This window comes from Camelus ferus, chromosome 4, assembly GCF_009834535.1.
Source record: "Camelus ferus isolate YT-003-E chromosome 4, BCGSAC_Cfer_1.0, whole genome shotgun sequence".
Classification (NCBI taxonomy): domain Eukaryota; kingdom Metazoa; phylum Chordata; class Mammalia; order Artiodactyla; family Camelidae; genus Camelus; species Camelus ferus.
Genome location: NC_045699.1, coordinates 46,707,621 through 46,726,540, shown reverse-complemented (window position 1 = coordinate 46,726,540; position 18,920 = coordinate 46,707,621). Strand labels below are relative to the sequence as shown.

At 47.0% G+C, this 18,920-nt stretch overlaps 1 protein-coding gene across 1 annotated transcript in view; it reads right to left on the bottom strand.

Moving 5' to 3' along the window:
* Nucleotides 1-5,240: 5,240 nt before the first annotated feature.
* Nucleotides 5,241-18,920, bottom strand: part of COL15A1 (collagen type XV alpha 1 chain) — a 96,628-nt gene continuing 82,948 nt past the window's right edge. Inside the window, 13 exon segments of the mRNA XM_032478063.1 lie at nucleotides 5,241-5,309; nucleotides 5,311-5,418; nucleotides 5,420-5,456; nucleotides 6,441-6,556; nucleotides 7,821-8,006; nucleotides 11,260-11,319; nucleotides 12,026-12,085; nucleotides 12,294-12,422; nucleotides 13,765-13,829; nucleotides 16,913-17,075; nucleotides 17,969-18,070; nucleotides 18,168-18,217; nucleotides 18,629-18,709. Coding sequence (XP_032333954.1) covers nucleotides 5,241-5,309; nucleotides 5,311-5,418; nucleotides 5,420-5,456; nucleotides 6,441-6,556; nucleotides 7,821-8,006; nucleotides 11,260-11,319; nucleotides 12,026-12,085; nucleotides 12,294-12,422; nucleotides 13,765-13,829; nucleotides 16,913-17,075; nucleotides 17,969-18,070; nucleotides 18,168-18,217; nucleotides 18,629-18,709 — 1,226 coding nt within the window.

Sequence of the window (18,920 nt, the reverse complement as noted above, 5' to 3'; positions counted from 1 at the left end):
CCTTCCCTTCCCTGTCTCATTTCCCCACTCGCCTACCAGTGTGTCCCGGGATCACCTCCCACATAAACTATTGGCAAATGAATCCTCAGCTACAGGGGAACCCACATCAAAACACTGACAGAACGTGGCAGGTTTTTTAGAAAGTTCTCTCCCCTGGTGTGGAGAATGAACTGGAGGGGAGAAGCTGCGGGCCAGGAGATCAGCATGGAGGTGGGAGGAGCAGTCCTATGGAGGCAAGAGAGGAGCCAGCTCTCTGTCTCAAAGGAAGGCCAACACATACAGCCAAGCAAGAGTGCCCCAAGATAGTTTTTAAACACTTTGACATTTATAAGAATAGAGGTAGCCACCATCGAAATAGCCAGACTGTGCTGAGCTCCCCAGTGCTTACTTCACGTCTTACTATAATTGCTGCTGTTGTTGTCACTAAGGAAGCACTCAGTCAATGTTTGTTGAATGAATAAGTAAGTGACTCCAGGGCTGCTGGTTGGCTGGTGGCACCATTCCCTGCGAGAAGGACCAAGAAGAAGGAGCAAGTCTGGAGGAAGAGGTGGGGTAGGCAATCTCTGAACGTATCAGATAACAGGGCAGGCACTCTGGGTCCTGCTTGGAACTCGGGGTGCTGGGCAGGCTTAGGCAGGAGAATAATCAGATTATTTCACAGTCATTGTGGCACATGCTCCTGTCAATCAGAAGGAATCCAGCTTCACTGCCAGAGCGGAATCGTGGGGCTCCTACTGCGCCAGAAGATAACACTGTAGTTGTTGGATTACAGGGAGGATGAGCAGAGAGGTAGGGTAGCCAAGACCCCCAGGGGCTTGGGACAGTGCATATTCACCAACAGGTATAGTTGTACTAGTGCGTACAGGTTGAGCCAGAGCTCATGGGCTTGAAAACAGAGAGACCAGGCAGATTGGAAGACGCCAACTAGCAAGGCTAGAGGAAGGGCCCCCAGCTCATCTTGAGAGACCCCCAAGGCAGGCCAAGGACAGTGAGCACTTACCAGATGCTTACTCAGAGTACCAATGCCATTCCCAGAGCTTCCAACAACTTAACTAAATGGAGAGTAGTTTCCATCACCACCTCTATTTTACAGATAAAGAAACTGAGCTGCTGGGAAGGGTTGAGTGTAGGGTATGATTTTCGGTAACGTGCCTATATAATCATGGCTAGAAGGTGACAGAGCCCAAATTCAAACCTAGACAAAGGTCTGTCTACACTTGACTGCCCTATAAGTTGGACTACAAGATAGAAGGCAAAGGGGGAAATCAGCTAGTGGCAATCAAAGAGGTTTGAAGAGGCTCAGTGGTGCCTTGGTGACTTAGGCGCTCAAGGAGTAGCCAGAGAGGTACTTCTGCGGCTGCTGGGTTAGGCAAGGATTGTACACGTATACTTGCTCCAACTGGCAAGGTCTTTGAGAAGTTGGAGGAAGAGGCGATATACGTGGGATTTGAAACAGTCTGCAGCAGGAGAATGAGCTTGGTGGATTTGAAAACTGGGGACATCATTTATCTTTGTATGTCCAAATCCAAATGTGGTCCTGAGTACAAAAGCATTATTGAAGAAATATCTCTGAATGGATGAATGAATAAACAAAAACCTGCTTGACCTTTCTCAAACACAGAACTAATCTCATACCTCACCTTCTTAAACTCCTCCCAAGGTGCTCCACCAGTAGCAGGATGAAGTCCACATGCCTTATCCTAGAATTCAAGGCCACTGTGTCACTCACCACCACATCTCCCATACTCAGCCCTTCCCTGCTGCTGTGTGCTGGACTCTCTCTCTCTCTTTTTTTTTTTTTTCCGATCTTCTCAACCTCTTGAGCGCTATTTTCTGGTCATTGCAAACCTTCTCACATTTTGGGTGGAGGAACTGTTTCTTCTGCACAGCTCATCCTGGGTGGAGCTGCCAATCACAGCCATAGGCACACAACACAAGTGGGACCAACCAGAATCCTTTCCAGGAATGAATATAATCCCAGAGGGGAGAGGAGGGCTTCTCTTTCCCCTGAGGCCACTCTCCGGGGTGGTGGAGTAATGTTAGCCTGGAGCTGTGAGAAACCCCTGCCACGCAAAGGAATCCTGTCCTCCCTGAAGGGAAGGAAGCCACATACAGAGAAAAGCAGAAGCAAGACAGACAGACGGACACACACAGAAAGCGGAACAGACTAAGTGACCACATCACTTGAGTCTCTTGGATTCCGTCCTCCTTCCTGGTTTCACGAGCCAGTACATTCCCTTTTGTTGTTGTTGACTGTCATTTGTTGGTTTATGAATCTGACTTGTATTTGCTTTACTTGACCAATATTCAGCTGTACTGCTGACAGTCCCTTGAGTTCCATGTCGTCTCCTACTTACACGTGTAACACAGGGTCAGGCAACATGGTACAAGCCATAGATGCAGAGGGTGCAGGAAACATGAGAGTGGCTCTTGTGATCCCCTCTCCTTGTGCCCTCGGTCCTTCTGCAGGCACCACAGGGCAGCCACGTTTGGCAGATAGCGCTCCCCTGGACTTTCCCCTCCACGTTCTGTCTCCCCCACCTCCCATACCTTTCCAGTCTCTTGGTTCCTTCAGGTCCTCCGAACTCCGCCTCCTCCATGGGACCTGGCCTCTGATATGCGTGGATATATGGCAACCACTTCTGTCCTTCTGCTTCTCAACAGTGGACATTGGATGCTACAGGCTTCAGATCTTGAGAGTCTACAATACGGACTCAGAGCAAGTACCCCAAGACCTCTCGTGCAGTGAAGACTAACTACTGTGGCCTATCTTCCCTCCCCTATTACGCCTGAGAGCATTAGTCTGATCCCGAGCCTTAAAATATACTCAGGAATAAAGTGAAGGCTTGGAGACCTTTCAATCACTGTGTTTCAATTGTGTGGCAGGATCCAGGTGTTAAACACACCAGGTGTTCAGAGGAGGAAGCATGACAAAAGGTAAGCAGGTATAGGGGACCGGGGGAGGTCACGGGAGAAGCAGAGTCTGCACTGGCTATTGGCAAGAGGGCCAGGCTAGACCTAGAATGGCCAGGCTTTCCTGAGGTGGGGCAGGCATGGCAGAGGGACCTGTGTGGCTCACTTAAGTAATCATGAGGAGCCCAGGCTAGTGGCCTTTGGCAAGTGATAGGAAAACCAATGTTCAGTGAAGGCCTTTGAATGCCAGGCCCAGGATTTTGACCATCAATTTCAGAGTCTAACCAGGTCTGCAGTTGATTCAAGGTCTCTCCTGGGAGGGCTGGTGGGCTATACCCTCCTTTGGTACACAAAGAAGACTGAGAAGCCAGGGCGTGAACCTCAACCCTCCTTTCTGGGGCCAGCAAAAGGAGTCTCTCCCCCTTTCAGCTCTCCCCAAATCCTCAGCCCACCTGCCCTTTCCTTGACCCAGGGCCGCAGCAGGCTCTAACTAAAATGGACGGCACCTTCACTTCATGACCTCAGCAGCCTCCCGCCCTACTCCATTCCGGTCCATGCCAGGCACCCCAACTCCAGCCCCCAGACTTGGTCCTCAATCATCCACCTCTGGGGCTTTCCAACCTATAACTGTCTTCATTCCATGACTCAGAAAGATTCTCATCGCTCTTCCATTTAGGAAGTCCCTAAGTGGAGGTTCTGGGCCATCTGCCTTTTTTTGGTCCTCCATTTCCTTCCTACCTCAAGGACTATTAGGGTGGATTCACTTTGCTGAGTTTCTGGGCCAGCCCAGCTGAATGGGAGGAAATATCCCAGCATGCCACTTGCCTGGTGATTCTGTTTCTCCTGCAGCGTCAAGCCGAGACCCAGAGAGTCACAGATGGGCAGCTGGGAGGGAGAGAGCAGGCAGCCTCATGCAGGGGTCCCTTGAGATGATCCTGGGCACTGGAGTGAGACAGACCCTAGGCCTGATATCAGCCCCACGACTCAGCAGCCACGTGACCTGGAACGAGTGACTTCCTGAGCTTCAGCCTTTTTTGTTTTTGTTTTTCATTTGTCAAGTGGAGACAGAAATACTTACCTTGCAGGATTATGAGGAAGGATGAATGGGACTTATGGTAAGTCTGATATTTAATAACTGAGAGCTTATATTTTATCCCAACCTCCTTGAGAGAAAAAGGCAAACTCGCCCAAAGTCATATATTGAGCCACAGTTGATCCTGTTTCTCACACTGGGGCTCTTCTGCCTGCCCCGTGCTGCCTTCACCAAGTGGAAGACAACAGGCAGAGGAGCATGATGGGAAAAACTTCCTGTTCTCTCTGATCATTTCCCAAAGGGTCACACCAGCAGCAGTGACAGGGTTAGCAAACCCACCCCAGGGCCTCTTCCACATCAGTGGTGGAGAATAAGGAACTGGGGAAAAAAGTCAAACAGAAGAAAGCACCTGGAAAAGATGTTTTTATGTTCACTTACGTGAAAAAAAAAAAAGGAATCAAAGAATACAGCATGAAGATATATGTGTCTCAGAAAATTCATCCTCATGAACCTGTTTGTTCAATTGCAGTTATAATTCAAGAATTGCCAAATGGAAATCACAGAATCAGGGTGCAGGATGGGGGGCGGGGAGGGCCGCCAAGCGAAAGGTAGTAATTATGTGCTATTTCTTTTCTAGTTTCAGATCTTTTGGCATTTAAACTATTCCAGCAAGTCAGTTATATAAACAGATGCCATACTAAAATATGATTGTGTAAAAATATAAAACTCCTAAAGCATGATGGCAATAATATTTTAGGAAAAAAACATTAAGGTCTGGTAATATCAGAAAATACAAATAGGATCATTTTGAGCGGTTCTGTTTCTCTTTATGAACAGCAGTTGCAAACAACGGATATATATTAGAGAGTAAAGCATTCGGTCTGCATATAACTTAGAAAGGGGTAGCATTTCTTAACACTGACTTTGTAAGAAGACATGAAGGACATCTTACACTCAGCAATGGTTAAAAGGAGGAAATTACTTTCCGAAGGATGCAGTGGGCAGGATGCCAGGCCTTTGTTTTCAACTTGCTCTTAACCATGTTGGGATGTGTTCACACTGCATGGGGTTTCCTGCAGAATCTAGCACCAATAGATGGATCAGATTTTATCTTTGATCTGAGTCCTTTATGTCTTCAGTTTTGAGTGTACTGAGGTATGTTTTCTTTGGTTGCTGTTCTGATGAATATGTAGTAAAAAAACCTAATATTTACAACATTTAAACATTTTAGATTTCAGTGTCAACTCTTTACATAAGAAAAAATGGAAAACTCTTAAGAATCATAGGAAGGTGGTTACTTCCTCGCGTCTGTCATGAAACTGTTTTCAATACACAGAACAATTAGCCTATTAGCGCAGCTGTACTGCTTTCTGGTCCAGAATCTTCCCTGTGCTCAAAGCGGAGGCCAGGCCTGTGACTGCCATGTCAGCGGTTCGCCATGCTTCACAGTATTGGTCCACGAGACGGACTCCAGTGGGTGTTTGAGCCGTGCCAAACCACCTTCTGGGGCCTAAAAAGGAATTTTGTTGTGTTACTTTCTGAAATGACCCTTCTTTGTGGCATATCTTGGTGATCAAATTGGCATAAGCCTAGTGAGTCAAGTCAAACTCCTGAACCGTCCAGAACTGGCTCACATCACCTCTGTCTTCATCACTGTTTCCGACTTTCACAGTATACTCCAACTGTATTCAGCTTGTTCTTGTTCTCAAGTCATACTCTCTGCTTTCGTGAATCTGAACTTTTGCTCATGTGGAGCAAGACTTCTTTCATTTTCAGACCAGTGATTCCTTCTTATCTTTCAAAGTTCATTAAATGCCTCCTCTTATAGGAAGGCTTCCTGGTTCTCACCACCAAGGGATGATGAATATTTCCTCTGTGCTCCTACCATCTTATCTGTTTCTCTATTTTCCAATTACAACATCTTGTTGAGAATTGTAGCTAATATCTTCCCACAGACTATGAGCTTTGAAAGGGTAAGAGCTATATAGGTTTATCACTGTGCCTTCTGGGCCTGGCATCTGGCCTGGCATAGAGTAGACACTGAGGAAAGGTTTGTTGAGTTGTTCTGTTCTTAAAAGCATACATAGTTTTCAAAGAATCAGAGTGCAACTCACAGTATAGGGTTAAAAGATCACCAAGAATAGCATTACTTACCACTTATTAAGTGCCTACTGCTTGCTAGATGTTCTCATACTTATCTTTTTATCCTCATAGCAATCTTATGATATAGATATGATTATCTTGCCCATTTGAAGGGTGAGGCAACTGAGGCTCAAAGAGTGGAAGTGCCTTGTCTGAGGTATTCTATTCAGTTACTGGACTCAGGCCTCCTGGCTCCAAGGTCAGGGCTTTTGCCATGGCCCTTGGCTTCCTCACTGAGGTTTTATGCTGGCAACATCCCAGAGGAGCAGCTGATAAAGGCATCCCATTGTTAGACTGTCTCCTGAAACCATCCATCACATGATATACTTCAAGGGCTGCCACCCCTACTTACCAAGAAGGGTCTGTCATTACATCTCGGCCATCAAAGGAATATATTGGAATGTGTGTATTGAATTGACCTCCATTGCCAGAAAAAATTGACTCCCAATTATTAAAAAGCACTTGGCCCTATGGAGACAAAATGCTACATTAGAATCATTATACAAACAGCCTGCAGATGGACTAGCTATTATCCATTTTTCAAGGCTCAGAAGCCCCCAGCCCCAACCCCAGAGCCTGAACAGAGTGAGAACTCAGGAAATGCTTGTGGCTTGATTTTCTGATCCATCCTTGAATCTTTTTGGCTTTACTGTCTTATTTCTTGAGGTCATTTCTCTTATTACATGTGTACAATAGCTCCTACACATCAAAAGTGAGTTTGAGGTATTTATTATTGCTATTTTAAACATTTTATTTGTATATACTGAGCTTTAAATCTGTACCAAGCTTGTGCCAACCTACATGTGGGGGAAGTGGAGATGAATCTCCTACTCTTTCTTCTGAAGGAGCCCAATTTCCTCCAGTTATTTGTATTTCAAGAATAAACAGCCTGAGTGGGTGAAGGTGGTAGAAGAGAACCTTGGAAGAGGCGATGGAAAGTGCTGGGTGTGGGGTCAGGAATGGACTTGCCAGCCTCAAGGTTCCAAACTGGAGTGTGGGGTTCACAGGGAACAAAGGGCCTTAAAGTACTTTTGACATCTAGTTAGAGGTCAGGACCCAGGATGCAGTGAGCAGCAACAGTGCTGTCCCTCTGCATCCCAAGGAGTAAGTCATTTCCGTGGTGTAACTGAGGCATGCTGCGAGGCATGGCGTTGCCAGTGAATGAGGGCAGAGGAATATCTGAGAGCACCAAACCAGGCTGCAGGATAGAGTGGCTCTGCTCTGGGACCAGTGCACACCAGCGATTCTCTGGTGCCACTCAGTCAATGCTCCACAGAAGGCACCCTCGGGTAGAATCAAGAACCTCAGACCTGGGAGTCAAGGAAACTAATTCTGGTTTGTATTGACTTTGAGCAAACTGCTTTCTCCCTGTGAGCCTCAGTTTCCCCATCTGACAAACTGAGAAAAGAGTAACTCCCATTGTTACTACAAGTATCTATTAAGATAATGGACATCAAGCGCTTTGTAAACAAACAAAAAAGCTCTATAAATAAAAGAGGTTATTACTATCCCTTCTGTCTGCTCCAAGGGTCATAAACGATCCAAGCAGAAAGGGCCAGTGTGCATATAAGGAAACTGAGGTCCAGAGAGGGAAAGTAACCCACCCAAAGTCACACAGCTAATCAGGGCCTTGAAACAGCACACTTCTGATGGTGTCACGAGTGGCAAGAGCCTCCAACCCCTGTGGAGACCAGTGCATCCGGGAGGCAATGAGAACAAGATTTATTTTTACCTTGAGGTTCACTATTGGAAGGCTGTATCTCTCTGCTTTCCTCACAACTGTGGAGAGATCTTGCAAATGGGAGGATAAGAATGCTCGGTAGGTGGACAATAGTCCCGCAGCCCTGGCCTGCTGGAAGCACTGAAAATCAGCTCGGATGTCCCCAGAAAATGGCATGTTCAGAGCAACCAAGTGCAGCTGAAAAAAAATGAGAGAAAAGACAGTGCAGCTGAAGAGTTACGAGCAAACTGCAACCCCCATAACAGTCTCATGTCCCTAAAAAGATCCCAGACTTACTGTAATGGAAGGCACACTAGAGGTCACCTTGTTCAACCTCTACCTGACACTGGAATTCCAGTCCCTTTTTGACCATCTCCAGTGAAGGAGATCTCAGGTCTCCCAAAGCAGCCTGTGTCAGCAATCTGAACAGCTCTAAACAGTAGAGATTTCTTCCATATATGAGAAAAACAGAAAAAAATGAAGCACTTCAGAGATCCGAACCCAGGCTGTAGGCAGGTCATGTGTCAGAGACTTCTGGGTCTGCCCCTAGGTGAGTTTCTACGAGGTTTTTAAGCTGGCTTTGACTCTAGATCTCAGAGCTATGTCAAGCTATCTGCCTCCCCCTCTTTCCTTCCACCTCCTGAGTAGGCCTGGGCAGATCATGAGGGGCCAGAGGGAAAAGGCACTGAAAGGAGAAGGTCATGACTATGTTACTAAGACTGCTGGGACAGACCCTTTTGGAAACCAGGGGTCAAACAGTAATTCTAGCCTCACATTCTTGCCATCTTGGTCAGCAGCCCGAATAAAAGCCATTCCATAATCTGTTTTCTCCCACATTTTCTCTCCCCAAAACCAGCCTTCCTCTGCAGCCCTCTCTCCTAACCCTGTCTGCTGACCCTCTGAAATACATTTCATAGTCAAGGAGCAGACATCCCCTTTCTCAATCTCAGGTCAGGAGTAACTTTTATCTCATTAGCACAGAGCTGGGGAGGGCTGATGTGGGGCCCAAGCACAAGCTGCCAGAAAAGAAAAATATCAGTAAGTATCTTAAACCTGTCTTCCTCCCTCTTCTGTGAATGAAGACTGGGGCCCCCAGGAAGGAGGTCCTAGGGTCTCATCACCCTGCAGCCAGTGTGCTTCTGGCTACACCCAAGGGTGGTCACAATAGGCCTGGATGGAACCCACTTCCCTGATCACAGAGGATACCTCGGAAAGGGGCAGCGGTGACCATGGTGGCCTCCTGCCACACGTCTAATCCCACCCCTCCCCCTCCCCTCCTTTCTTTAAGGAAGGGCACTGAGAAAAGTCTGGAATGAGGTCTGCTGCTTCTGAATGGTGGGACAGAGGGTTTTTGTGTTCTCATGTTTCTTGATCTTTAACTGCTGGAACATCTCTATCATGAATAGACATCATTTTTAAGAAGACAATGACATTTCAACAATCAGATGTTAAAACACTTGTTTTGTGGATGGTTATAGTTTTGTAAAATTATAAGTGATTCCTTATCTTCCTCTCCATTCTTTTTAGTCATTGTCCAAATTTTCTACAATGCATGTATATTACTTTAAGGTTTATAAAATAATATGAAAGAAAAATTTTTTAGCGACTGCCCTATCGTCTCTCCCCTCATAGCTAAGTGTTTTGAAGGGTCACCTATACTTGCTTCTCTGTTTCCTCACCTCCCATCTACTCTGTAACCAACTAGAATCTTGCTGGCGTCCCTCCACGGTACAGAAATGCTTTCCTCTAGTTTCTCAATCTGAACGACACCCTTTAGATCTTTCAACGGGCCTCTAAGCGGCTGTCGGTTGGCACTGCTGGCTGCTACCCTGCTTGGTGCTCTTTCTTCCTCTCTGATGACGGCTTCTCAGTTTCCTTCTTGTATTTCAGTTCCTTTTTGTTTTTGCTCCTCACAGTCCAATCTCTTCTCACCATACAGATTCTCTTTTGGGAATCCTAACAACTCCAACCCAGTTGCCATGGCTCTGCTGAAGACCCCCACGTCTCTGTCTCCAGACCAGACCCCCGGCAGGGTTGCAGCCCTTCAGATTCTATTTCCTCCCAGTGGTCTCCACCCAGATATCTGACAGATACCGCAGACTCACCACGCCCCATGCTGAGTTCCTGATCAGTGGACATGATAGGAAACGGGTTTCTGGTGTCTGCCAAGCCCATGCCTTGTTCTTTGAAAGTGTCCCCACAAGACTTGCTAAAAAGAGTGACCTTAGGCCATTCAATCTCATTCTCTTGGCTGCTCTAGATTCGGCCAGGAGTAGGCCACTGACCGCAGATGATCCATGTAGACTATCTCTCCCAAGATTCTGAACGGAATCAGGTAGTGCTGGGCTGTGCAGCACTAAGATCACACAGAGTTGGGGCCAGGATCAGTGCCAAGGCAACCCAAAGCCATGTGCACGCTTTGCACATGTAACCTATGTCCATGTTCTGGGGTGGTGGGGGGAGGGAAGGCAGGAAGAAAGCACTTTGCCGAGGCTTATCTGTAGAGATAATGGAACAGACTAACAGCACGGACAAGAGCCCAGAGGCTCGCTGTGCTTCCTGCAAGTGAGTTCCATGAGGCTCCCAGGATTACCTGAACAAAATCTTCACTTATGCTGGTAAAGGAACAGGATGCGAGTTTCTAGGCTTAGCACAAAATGATCCGTGGAAAGGGGTCTATCACCACTCGAGTACCCAGGCAGAAACCTGGGCATCATGCCTGATGACCCCCATCCTCACAGTGACCAGATGTGTCACTCCTGCCTCCTTTTATTTCTCTCCCATCTGCCCACTTTTCTGCATGTTCACTGCTGGGACCCTCGTTCAGATAGTACAGTAACCACCTAACTGCCCTTGGGTCCCCAGTCCTGTCACCTCTAATCTATTTGTATGTTATAAGCAAGATAATTTCTGAAATGCCAATCTTACACACCCTTGTCTTGCTTAAGACCCTTCAGTGCTCCCCACCACCCAGTGAAAAAGGCCAAAGCCCCTGGCGTGGCTTACAGGTCCTTCATGATTGACCTCGCCTTCTGCAGACTGTACATCTCCCTCCCCTGCCTTGAACTCCACTCCTTCAGCAAGACTGACACACTGGGAATTGGAGAAATCTAAGTGCTCGCCCTTGCCTCCTTCGGTTCCATATTCTCTCTGCCTGGGACTTCCACTCTCCTCCCCCTCTCTGGCCCTCTCCTGCTCTCAACTGTCCTTTAGGTCTTGATTTAGAGGTCATTTCCTCCAAAGAAGGTAGACTTCTTTGGCCTTTCAAGCACCCTGTGTTTGCCTCGCCCAAACAACTTATCACACTGCACTGGAATGACCTACTTTCTGTTCGCCTCTCACACAAGTCTACACGCATCTTGAGGGGAGGGACTGTGTGCCAAGCACAAGGCCTGGCACATGGTAAACACACAGGCAGCATCTGCAGAGTAAATGCATGCATAGTACTTACTGCAGGCCTGCCATAACTGACACTTGAAACAGACATCAGAGGCAGCTGAGGCTGATGAGGCTGTTACGTAAAAGAAGAAAAACAAACAGTCCTGAGTATGTATTCAGTCTTGTCTTCAGCATACATTTCTTGAGAAGCTGCCTTAAACAGTCTGTCATGGGCTTTGGACCATGCTTAACTGTGAAGAGTTTTATGCACGCATGAAAAATGATCCTCTGAAAGGGAGGGGATATTCTCAAGACTTAGAAATCAAGGAAGCAGAAGCCCCATGTTTTACCACCAATTCATTCATTTAATAGAGCAAGGCACCTCTTCAGAGCCTCAGCTTCCTCACATGCAAATCGAGAATGACAGTACCTGCCTCAAAAGGTAGCTGTCGGGTTAAAAAAGTAGACGATGTAAGTTGCTGGTATTCTTATCAGGCAAGGAAGTCTCTGTGCCAAATATTAAAGGGTTCTTCTAGATTGCTTATGCAAACTATGACTTCACAGATACATAAACTGAGGCCAAGAGAAGGGAAGTCCCTTGCCCAAGAGGATTCAGCCACAACGTGGGACCAGCAGGTCTCCAGCCTCTAGGTCCGGTTCTCCCTCCATCTATTGTGAGAACATTCTGTTGGCACTCGGTAATTTCTGGGCTTCTGCCAGACAGTGAACCACACAGAGCTGGCTGTCTAGAGTCTGGAGAGCTTAATACTGTTGCCAAGGGGGACCCAGTACATGCTGATGAATGAAGGAGCCAGAGGTAAAGCAGGGAAACCACTCACATTGCTGGAAAGCGCAGGGGGTGGAGGGCTGTCATCCGGAATGGGGATCAGTTCTCCTAGCTTTAAGGAAAAGAGGACATTGAAAATGACACACCAAAAAAAAAAAAAAAAAAAGAAAAGAAAAGAAAGAAAGAAAGAAAAAGAAAATGACAAATCAACTACAAATCGTTTGCCTATTTTCAAAAGCGAAAAACGGCATTTACAGAAATAGACTGTTATTTTTAGGGGGTATTTGGAGGCAGTTTGTTAAAGGGAGTTTAAGAATTACCTGTAACTTTTTCCAACCATCTCGGACACGAATGAAGAACTCGGTGCTGTCCCTCAGGTAGATGAACGTCCCTTCTATAACCAAATGCGCTTTCTGTAACATGTCATCCATGTTGCTCAAAGCTGTAACCTGTCAGATAATGTTAAATTCCAACACTGCAGTGAGCGTTAGAGCGGTACACAATTTGAAGAACTGGTCTCTTTGTAAAGTCAAATATGAGCCACCCCCTCCCAGTCATTGAAGAGGCTGACTGTGACTTAGACATATAACTTCATTAATAACCAAAAGACTTTCTTGCTGAGAAAACAAAAATATGCATTACTGGGAAACACAAATCTTAGTCACAATAAACAAAGTAAAACAAGGAAGACATTTAAAAACTGTAAACAGAGCTGGCTTTGTTGGGCGTTGGTATCGGTAAAATCATCATTAAGTTTTGCCCCTTCCATTTGTGTGAGCCGCACAGCGAGCGGACCTGACACTGTTAAACATGTTATATGAACTCATGCTGCTCCTTAAAGAGTTTCAGATTGGTTTTCACTTGGAGTAAGAAATGCAAGTAAGTGAGCGATTCTGTTTAGGTCTTGAATCTTTTTTTTTTTTTTTTTTTTTTTTTTTTTGCATGGCTGGGTAGTTCCAATATTAAATACACAACAGAAAATGGTGGAGGAGGGTCTGTCATTTCTCTAACCAGGAGACTGCCAAAGATTAGACAGGCATCTTGGCCTATCCATGCACAGAACATAGAAGTTGGAAAAATCTATCGAAAAGTATCAAGTCTCGGAGAAATACCAGCCAAGGGAGCTATTCTTTTTCTCCTCAAACGAGAATGATTTTAAAAACTTAATCTTCACCTAGCCTTGAAGATAATGACTTTTTGCATCAAAATGGCTTAGACATTCCCCAAAGGCACCAAATATCAAAATTCCATCAATTGTTGGACAGTTCTTCATCTGGCAGCCAAAACCTCCAACTAAAATCCAGCAAAGACCAAAGAGCAGTCCTAAGACTCCTGCCATCCTTAGGAGTTGTTTGCCCCTCTTCCTGCGCAGTCACAATAACCTCTGTGCCACACCTGCTCCGGGGATCTGCAGGGCAACGAAGGTGCGAGAAACATCCTTTGGTAGAGTGGAGAAGGCTGAATCACCCAGGTGAAATGTGACCAGCACAGGACTCCTGGGATACTGTTTACACTTTTGTGCTTATGTCTTTTGATGTGATACAACTCTAGGCAATTAAGGATTAGAAGGGTGCAATTTAAATCATAAATGATTTTGTAGTCTGTACCTTCTTAGTTAATAAGTCATTCAAAGAGATGATAGATAACCTTCTTTTGTGGAATTTCACCCATTCTATTGTCACAGAGGCCTAACTCCAACATAGAAGGTGTGCCAGCCCCTAAACATTGCAGCTGAAGCTCTAAGGAGACCCATGCAAAGCAGAAGGATGAAGACCGGCTAATAATACTGACCAGGTTTCTGGTTCCGGGAAGCCCTGGCTGTCCTGGAGGGCCAGGTGGACCTGGAAGGGCCACAGCTAAGACAAAGGAGAAAAGAGAAGTTACCAAAAAGCACACTCTCTGCAACATGCCTCTGAGGTCAGCTGGTCACAGAGGGGAGTGTTCACCACCCTACTCAGCGCTGTAAAGCACTGCACCTTTTAACCGAATCTTAGGAGCTCTGTGCCCAGCATATGACTCAGCCACATTGACGGCTTTAGGGCAGAGCTGAGATTCTTGATCGTAGCCCTGGATGAAGTCATGCCTTTTCGGTTTTAAAAGTGAATAAATCCCTATTGTTTCTGATGTTTGTGTAAGTCAGTCTGAGTTGAGTTTTCTGTCACTTGCATCCCAAAATGCCCTGACTCATACAACTTACTTCTCCCAAGAGATGAGGAGGACATTACTGAACAGAGGAAGCAGACTCAGAAAGAAGGAGAGAAGGTGCCAGGCTGTAGGAGAGCAGGGTAGGGGCCCTGGCCTTCCAGCCAGGAGACTCGAGTCTCTGATCTGTCCATTCTTAGCAGTGTGACTTGGGGCAACAACAAGCCCTCTGAACCCCAGCTTCCTCATCTGTGAAACGTAAACAGGTATTTCTTCTTCACTAGGCTGTGTTGAGATATGAGACAAATACTAGCTAGGAATGCACTTTGCAAATTATATAGCATCCAACCAGAGGTTCTTAGCTTTTAAAGAATCACAGTGCCCTTTAAATCAGATCACTGCATGAGATTTTTCAGGTCACTGCAAGGGAGTCTGCAATTCTGACACAGGACTTGAAAATTCTTACATAGGTGGTGAAGGTCTAGTGGAGAGAGGGTCTGAGGACTTGGATTTGGACCCCAGCCGTGTCTCTTCCTAGTATTTGTGAACTTCAGCCAGTCTCTTAACCTCTCTGAGCTTCGGTGCCTTCATCCATGAAATGAGTTTTCTAATCTGATCCATTTCACCCCTCCCAGGGTTGCTGTGAAGATCAAATGGGATGATGGGTATGGGAGTGTTCTGTAAACTGTGAACTGCCATACAGGATGGGAAGGGCCATCCCTTTCAAAGCAGCAAGGAGCCCCGGGCCCCCAGCTTAGGGCTCCTGTGGACAAGAGTGTCTGCATCCTGTTCTCACCCTGCAATGCCCCTCGGGCTCCTGCACTTCCAAGTTTGTCCCTCAAGGTTGAACGAGCACCTATGGTTTTATCCACCCAGCAACTTCCTTCCTTACAGGACCAGTAAGGATTCTCCTGAGATCTTCCCCTCACTCTACAACCATCCAGGTCCAGAAGGAGCTGTCACGTTCTCACATGTTTCCGCCTCCTGGCCACAGGAGACTGGTCCAAGGTAGGGCATCTGGCCCAAGACAGGTCAACCAGAGTCCTTCCCCAGAACTACCCCACCCAGGACTTTTCAAACTAAAACTGAGAAAGAAGGCCAAAATTTCTGGATGACAGTGGGAGCCATCAGTTGTCAGTATTTCCTGCCATGCAGAGGATGTGGTCTGTAGCGAAGCAGCATGAGGCTGCCTTTGGAAAGAAGCTGAGAAAGAGATGGTCAGACAAACCTCGCAGGGGCTGAATCCCTGGGTCTGGCTGTACCTGAAGTCTCACTGCATGTCTGCCCCTCCTATAGATGGATTGCCCACTGCCTCCTTCACATCCAGTAAGTTTCCCTTTTGGGTGAGCTAGTTTGAGTTACATTTCTGTCACTTGCCCCAAGTTCTCCCTGATGCCCCAGACATTGTAGGCCTCTTCCCCGGTGTACTTCCCCACACCTGGCTCCTGCCAACCGGAACAACCAAGAATGATGCCTTCAGGCTGTTACTGCTGCTACTGCTATTTCCAACATGCGCACCATGGAAAGAACACAGGCTTCAGAGCCACTCTGATCTGAGTCCTAATCCCCTTGGTGCCACTTATCAGCTGTGTGACCTTGGAAAGGTTCCTAAACAACTCTGGGTCTCACTTTACTCATCTGTAAAATGGGGATGCTAATATTTTCCTCGAAGGACTTTGTGAGAATCCAGCAAAATAATGTAGTAGAGTGACCAGCAGAGTGCCCGACACTTGCTAAGTATTCAATAAATGGAGATTTTCTTCTATTTCACCCATTCATTTGAGGTAGTGAAATACCAAGGAGTGAAGAAATTTTTACACAAAGGGCTAGAATCAGTGCTGATCCTCAAGTTCCTTAAGGTCCAGGCATCGACAAAGCAGCCATGATGCTTCCACCCACACATGAAAAGATGCTCAACATAATTAGTCTTTAGGGAAATGCGAACCAAAACCACAACGAGCTATCACTTCACATGAATGAACGATGTCTAGAATAAAAAAGATACAATAATAACAAATGTTGGTGACAATGAGGGGAAATTGGAATATTTGTACACCGCTAGTGGGAATGAAAAATGCTGCAGCCACTCTGGAAAACAGTCCTGGCAGTTCCTCCAAAAGCTAACTGCCGGACAGACTGTGACCCAGAAATTCCACCCCCAGCTACACATCCAAGAGAACTGACAACAGATGTCCACACAAAAACTGGTACACGAACATTCAGAGGAGCATCATTCACAGCAACTGAAAAGTGGAAGCAACTCCGATGTCCATCCACTGATGAATGAATAAACAAATATGGCAGATCCATATGATGGAATGTTATTCAGCCGTAAGAAGGAATGAAGCACTGATAGACACTGTAATAGGGAGGAACAGTGAGAACATCATGCTGAGGGAAAGAAGTCAGACACAAAAGGTCACATATGGCCTGATTCCATGGACATGAAATGTTCAGAATAGGAAAATCCATAGAGATGGAAAGTAAACGAGTGGTTCCAAGGTCTGGGAGGAGGAGGAAAAGTGAAGTGACTGCTAATTGGTACAGGGTTTCCTTCTGCAGTGATAAAAATATGTTCTGGAATTAGAGGTGATGGTTCCACAGCCTTATGAATACATTAAAAAACCACTGAACTGTACACTTTAAATGGGTGAATTTCACGGCATGTGAATTATATCTCAATTTTTTTAAAAAGAAAAGAAAGAAGGCTCTATCGAGGAAATAGCCCTCAGTCGGACAGTGTGGCTCTGACATGCCACTCAGATGTGGTGACCCTGGGCACCACTACAGTACTGACCTGCTCCTAGGATAGCTGGAGGTCCTGGTGGCCCTGGGGGTCCTGGTGGCCCTGGGGGTCCTGGTGGCCCAGGGGAACCAGGTCTCCCAAAGCCAGGTGGACCAGGCAGGCCAGGAACACCCGGGGGTCCCTGGGGTCCGACAACAGTCTCCCCCTTCTGGCCCTGTCAAGGCAAGTGCACAGTAACAGAAGAGAGAAAATGCCATTGGTCATTAGAAGTCCTGTCTATTCTTTTTGTCAGGACATTTGTAAGAAATCAATTATCCTCCATCCTGGGCACACACCAGGCAGTGTAAGTCCTAAAGAGCAGCGGCCCGGTCACTATGCTAAATGACACAGCAGAGAAGCGCAGGGAGGCCTGGACTCAGTGGGGTCCCTGCAGATCGTTGGTCCAGGCTCAGCATTTCACAGGTGGAGAACTGGAGGCCTGGAGAGGGGCCAGGGTTTGCCCAAGCTCTCAAAGCAAATTAGCAGCAGGGCTGGCAACAGAACCCCAATCTTCTGGCTTTGCTGGGTCTACGCTCCTGGCAAGCTCTGGGCCCAGAGTTTGCTCACAGTCCCTGATGGTCGATGATCGGGGTATAACCTCACCGGAGGCATAATCTGAGTTTCTCCTTTGTGACCTGGAGAAACTTACCATCCTAAGAAGATCAAGCCTAAGGAAGGGCTCCTTCTCTGATGAAATTCAGAAGAATCAAGTAGCTCCCCTAAAAATATCTCCCTCACTTTCCATTCTGCCACTAATATCTGATGTGTTTACCATCAATAACTTTGTGTTGAGTGAATGTTCCACCACTGACATGAATAAGGCAGCACAGCTGGTGATCTGGAGGTCACCTGCGTGCGCATGGACTTGGCCAGCTCCCTTCCTTCCGTGGGCCTAGCCAGGCCCCCCAGCAGTTAGCAGCGATGGTGGGGAGACGTCCATGCCCAAGGACCTGCCTCCAGCTGTGGTGCTGGGACTGACCTGGCTCCCCAGCCATCTGGTCACACTGGGGGTCTTCAAGGAAAGCCATGACTCATCAAGGAAGAGAACATGGAGGGGTCACTACTCACCACCAGGCCTGGGCTTCCTGGCAGGCCCGGAGGCCCTGACACGGAGAAGCCGCTGTTAGAGTCTCCCTTTACTCCTTTGAACTCCCTGTCTTCATTCTCCCACTGGAAACAGAGAACATTCCGTAAGAGTTGGACAAACCAGTCTCTGACACAAGCCCGAGAACACAGAAGCACAGGCCAAAAGCTGAGAAATGCCTACCTTCAAGCTGTTCAGAAAATGTCTCAGGTAAGTGGGATCCACAGGAGGGCCTAAAAAAGAAACGTTTTGTAACACGCACAGTCAATCTCAGACAGTCAAACACAAAAGCCTTCAAGCCGGCAACCATGCCGAGTTCCCAGCAGAAGTGACCCCACATGGGTTTAGCTGACAGAGGGGGCACTGGACTCAGAAACGAGCCCTACAGTCTGGATCCCGAGACTTGAGCACGCCCCTGGCCCTCTCTGGGCTTTGCTCTGCATGTGGAGCTGGAAGGACTGGAACCTCTGGCCTCTCTTGACAATATTCCAACTTGAACATGTGTCACCCATGACTGGCTCTCTCTAAACTCCATGGAGCTTGCGGGCAGGGCGGGAATTTAATTATTAGCCTTACTTACTGGCTCAGTTGGGTTTCTCAGAAACGAAAATCAAGGGCAAGACCCAGAACAAGAGTTGGGATACCTGGTGGTCCCTGGGCCCCCTGGACGCCTTTTTCTCCTTTTGAGCCGGGAAGACCCCAGGATCCTTTCTCTCCTTTAACACCTGTCACCAAATGCACACACATTAAAAAAAAAAAAAAAAAAGATAGTGGAAAATCACCTGCATTCCATATAAAACATTTTTGAGCCAAGTTTTCAAACTGAGCCCCTTGAGCCATGTTCTCACCCAACAAAGGCCTGTTGAGGGTATACAGTCCTTTGCTATGTGATGGCGAGGGCAGAGGCAGACGCAGCAGACACAATTCCTGACCTTG